The sequence below is a fragment of the Populus euphratica genome, unplaced genomic scaffold, assembly GCF_000495115.2.
Source record: "Populus euphratica unplaced genomic scaffold, PopEup_1.0 scaffold103.1, whole genome shotgun sequence".
NCBI lineage: Eukaryota > Viridiplantae > Streptophyta > Magnoliopsida > Malpighiales > Salicaceae > Populus > Populus euphratica.
Genome location: NW_011499891.1, coordinates 1,356,979 through 1,362,155, shown reverse-complemented (window position 1 = coordinate 1,362,155; position 5,177 = coordinate 1,356,979). Strand labels below are relative to the sequence as shown.

The window sequence follows — 5,177 nt, the reverse complement described above, 5'->3', positions numbered from 1 at the left end:
AAAGTTAAACAAATCAGTAATAATTAACAAAAACAAGTAAAAGGGCCAGAAGTGATGCTAATATCTTATTTCTTGTTTAAAGAGTTTTTGTATAGTATTATGATTATTAAAAAATTTAATTATTTAATAAAAATTTTATAGTATCAAATTAATTATGTAAAAAAATATAATATTATTTTTAAAATATTTTATTTTATTTTAAATTACTAAGAATTTATTGTTAATGATCTACTTTAATAGTTTTAATTTGAATATCAGTAAATATTCAACTATAAATTTTATATTAGTATTAATAAATATGATATAGTTAAAAAAAATATATGATTTTCCTCGTCATAACATAAATGAATAAATCAATAAAATTAAATTAAATCAATACATATATATTTTTAAAAATAAATTTAAAAAATGTATTGTATAACAAATTTATATTTTACATTAAATATTTATAGATAAATTATGAAGTGAAATATCTAAAAAGAATTTGAGGGATTTACAAATAAATTTTAAAAAAATCCATGAATTTTTTTGGAATATTTTGAAATTACAAAGAGGCTTGTTTAGCTAAATATTAAAGTGAAGGAGAATAAATTAAAGAAAATTCGTATAAAATTGAGCTTTGCCACATACATTCTTGACCCAAAAATATTCCGGTCCAGCCGGGTCACTGGGCAAGTAGCAGGACGCCTGCTACGTAAACAAATGAATTATATTTCACAGCTACTGTAGCAACTTAGCAAGTGAATTACAATGCAAAGGAAAGGAAGCGTGCTGAACGAATTAAGCTACAAAATGGGTAGAGAAGAAGAAAGGCTTACGTGGTCTGCTGGAGCTCCTCTGTTTCTTCTTCTCTTCTTCTGATCTTTCTTCTCGGTCTTTCTGTTTTTGTTTATTATCCTCCCCTGTGTTACTGTTTTGAGTCTGGAAAAGCCCCCCTCTCTGTTTTTGTTCGTGGTCTTCTTCGTCCCTCTGTCCAGTGCGCTCCCCCATGTTCTTTCTCCATGTTCCGTTCTCTGTTAAACCTCCTGTTCTGGGTCTGTTTCTTGTCAGCTCTCCCCTGTTTCGTTCTTCTCCCTTTCACGTTCGTCCAGTGCGCTCGTCCCCCCTGTGTGTATTTCATGTCCTGTGCCCCCCCGTTTCCTTATGGTTTTTCCCCCTCGTATTCTTCTGTTCCTTCCTTTGTTCCCCCCTGCGTGGCTTTTTCCCTGGCTTTTGTAGCCAGAGAATGCCAAGCATTCGTGCATCATGGGGGAGAAGGATAGCAGCTGGGAGACGGGGTCCATGGTGCCTTTACTGGTGAGAAACGACGCCGTTTAATGGCTATTTTTCAATTTGATCACCTAATTTATGAACTTTTATAATCAAGACCCTCGGCAAATGTTAATTGGACCCCTTAATTTTATATTAATTTACAAAATGGTCCTTTAACTTTAATTTCTTGCAATTTTAACCTTAATCAGCACCAAACTTTGATATTTTTTCAATTAAGCCCCTGATTTCATTAATTAAACTAATTTCAAGTTTAATTAAGTCCCCAAACTTTCAATTTATGTTGTCTTGACCCAAATTTTAATTTATACCTCATTTATTTCATTTCATTTTATCATTTTTTATTACTTTTATAAAATAAAATAAAAGGAGTTAAAGATTGAGCTATGACATATACCATTGTTGATAGATTATGAATTAGGAAGTTTGACTAAGAAAAAAATTATAACAAATTTTTTTAAAAAGAATTAATGGATTTTGACGAGATATAAAGTTAACCCATATTTTTGAATGTTTTACCCAAATCAACTCCTTTCTAATAAAACTCGGTCGAATTCTATAACTAACCAAGTAATCTAATATTAGCATGTAGAATGATTCTTATGGAAGAGATTTCAAGGAATTCTAAAGGGAACATGTTTATTAGAAAAATAAATCAGAAAAAATAAAGAAAATATATTTACACCACTAAATAAACCTTAAGTTGCAAAGACTTGACCGGTTAGTGTAAGGGCTCAAATAGTTAGTAGTTGAGATATTAGAAGTTATCCATAATATTTCTTTACATGTTGTCCACTATTTTTTAAATAAAAAAATGCATCAACAATATAATTTTTTCTATTACAATTATTTTTTTGGTAATGTAAAAAATTAAAATAATTTTTCTATATTTCATGTTTAGTTAGTGTTATAAGTTTATTTTTATTATAATTCTAATATAAATTTTCTTTTCATGATAAAATTTAATTTAAATATAATTAAATTAATATTCTATAATTAGATCAGCCCTAAAACTTATAAATGATGGCATTGATATTTCATGAGAAGTAATTGTAATTTTGATATTTTTTATTTTTTCATAAAATAAATCATTTCATTCTCAACAACTGAATTAACACCTTTTCGAATTTTCTTTTGGAAAAGGAAAAGTACTAAGAACTAATAAAACTAACTATGAAAGGAATCTAAAAATAAATAATATGAGAGGAGACTATTTGAAGTTGCCAATTTCGAAGAACCTGTCGCTACCATGAGGCATTTGATGCAAACATTCGTTGATAAAAATCAATTTTAGTGTCTGGATAATTACATTGTGAAGATAGATTCTCGATTATTAAAGAAGGATTGGAAATGTTACAGTGATATATTTTTTTATTTAAAAATATATTAAAATAATATTTTTTAATTTCTAAAAATCATTTTTAACTTCCATAAAAAAAAATTAATTTTAAAAAATAAATTTAATGAAACACTATTTGCATTTCCTAAAAAGAATTCAGATGGTGTTGCTATTGATGAGTTACCACAGTACTCAAACTCACCACTTGCTGCATAAAAAAGAGTATTCAGGAACAATGGCATCACTTACAGGTTGTATTTAATGAAACAATAATATCATCAACATAACCTTATACAAGTAAAAATTCCGGTACATACATGGAACAGGAATTCCTCTGAAAATATTCCACTGCTGCAACTTTGGACACATTTTGTGGGATGCTTGGAACTTCTCAAACAAGTGCATTTTCATGGAGAAAAGGCGGGGAGCCAAATATCATATTTGGTGGCAAGCACGTTCTTCGACGCGCATTTGTTGTGAGATGCCAATCAAGCCTTGACACTGATCACAAATGAACCTGTTCATGTGAATAACCACAGATATGGTGAGATATTGTTATTCAAAATGCAGTGTTTCATCAAGAAGAGTGGTAGGGGCAGTCACTTCAACGCTCACAATGACACATGCTATGTAACTTCCTACATCTCTATAACAAATTGAAGCCAACCTAGATTTTGGTTCTGGTTATATTTCTCTGTTCTCTTACTTTCTCAGAACAATGCAACAAAGTAATGATGGATCATCTCTATCTCCAACAAGTTTATCACAGAAGAACAACAAAACCACTCTTCAAAATTCTGCTTGTCTGGATTCCCATTTTCTATAGTTCCACCATTATGTATTGCTGACAGAGGAATGATTTTTACACATATTTACATGTGAGAACTCAAAAAAATGGTTTCTTTCTACAACAACTATCACCCAGTCTCTACCTTCCAAACAGAAAACTCAAATCTGCAACTCCTGAAACTTATAGAGGCACCAATCAGCAGGTCCTCTTGTTTGCTAGTCTCAAGCTAGTCAATCAAAGTCGACACAGTTCATGCATTTCAAAATCAACATGAACTGAGGGTTTGGTTTGTGGTTAAAATCGTGAAAACAAAATTTATACTCATAACCCTTTCTTAATTTCCTAATAAGAGATTAAAATCAAAATTTAATTAAAATTTCATTCTTTGATCAATTTTTTAAAACAAGAGTGTTCAATTTTTTCTCATTTTCTTAATATCAATCCATACAAGATGGTCACATAGTGATAACACAAGGATGAGGGTGAGAAGATGTGTTCGATGTATACATTTTGACTGTGGTTGGTTCCGGTTCAAGAAACGAGGGGCTTTAGCAGCCATGGACAGGGGAAAAAAGGTGTCTTTGTCTGCTCGGTTTAACCAGTGACAGAGGTTTTATCTTGCCTTTACTTTTTCACTCAAACATGGAAAAGTAGTAAAGCAAGCATTTGGTGCTAGCACTCCTCATGCAAACAATAATAAACTAGTGATCTGTTCTGTTGTGAACAAAAGAATTTGTGAAATTCAATTCCTCGCATTAAGAGGGCTAAACAAATTATGAACTTCGTTAAAAATATTCCAGTGGAAATATAATCTAAAAGGCCATGGAACCACTTGAAAGCATCCCATTGCAGATGCAACATGGACTCAAAGTCCCACGGTTTAATAATTCAGCAACAACAAAGTTTGTTAAAAAGGAATTCAACAAGCAAATTTCACTTTATAAATAAAACGCTAGCAGCTAAAATTCCTATAAGCTAATCATAATTCATAATTAATATTTGAATGCACACCAAATCTTAATATTCCTTCATTGATTAACAAAATGCGAAACAAGTAGTCAAGATCTAGCATACTCACACGCGGGAAGACTGGAAATATCAGCAGAAACAGCACAGGGAATCCCCAGATTCGAAAGCGCACCCCTTATAATCCCACAAGGAAAATAGCAATACATGCTCATTGCTTGTGCACCTTTACTTTCAGGATCCTCCATTCCATTCTCAACCGATAGATCATCCCCCGACATTCGTGATAGCCATGGAAACTTATTATCTTGCAACACAAACGTACCCTAAAATATATATATATATATATATATATATATATTCAAAATCAAAAACCCACAAATAAGAAATAAAAATAATTAACAGAACTTACTCTATGATTAGTCTTCAAGTTATCAATCTGTTTCTTGAACAGCTCCGACCAGAAATCTTTGCATATGAACTTAATTGCCTCTAAATGATCAGTAAAACGAGGCCGTTCTATTGTGTACCTAATCAAACCCACAACTGAATCAGCAAGAATAAAATGAAACAAATAATGAGGGGTTTGCCATGGAGTGAAAGAGGGAGAACTGTACCGTTCCGAGAGCTGATGGCCTACTTGATAACCAATGGCTTCGATGCGGCGGGCAGCGAGTTCTGGTTTGTTAGAGTAAAATCGAGTGCAGTATGATGACACCATTTCTGTCACGAGACCATCCATGCAACTCTTCGATACTTCTCTTCCCATTTCCTTTTCTTATTTTTTCTTCTTCTTTGCCCTCACTAAAATGA

General features: G+C 31.8%; 1 protein-coding gene across 1 annotated transcript; it reads right to left on the bottom strand.

Moving 5' to 3' along the window:
* Window positions 1-2,754: 2,754 nt before the first annotated feature.
* Window positions 2,755-5,177, bottom strand: LOC105131321 (trafficking protein particle complex subunit 6B-like). Its single transcript, XM_011034248.1, has 4 exons — window positions 4,982-5,177; window positions 4,777-4,894; window positions 4,477-4,690; window positions 2,755-3,125 (listed from the first exon to the last, which is right to left on the bottom strand). The coding sequence occupies exons 1-4, from the start codon at window positions 5,131-5,133 to the stop codon at window positions 3,097-3,099; spliced, it is 513 nt and encodes a 170-aa protein (XP_011032550.1). The 5' UTR covers window positions 5,134-5,177; the 3' UTR covers window positions 2,755-3,096.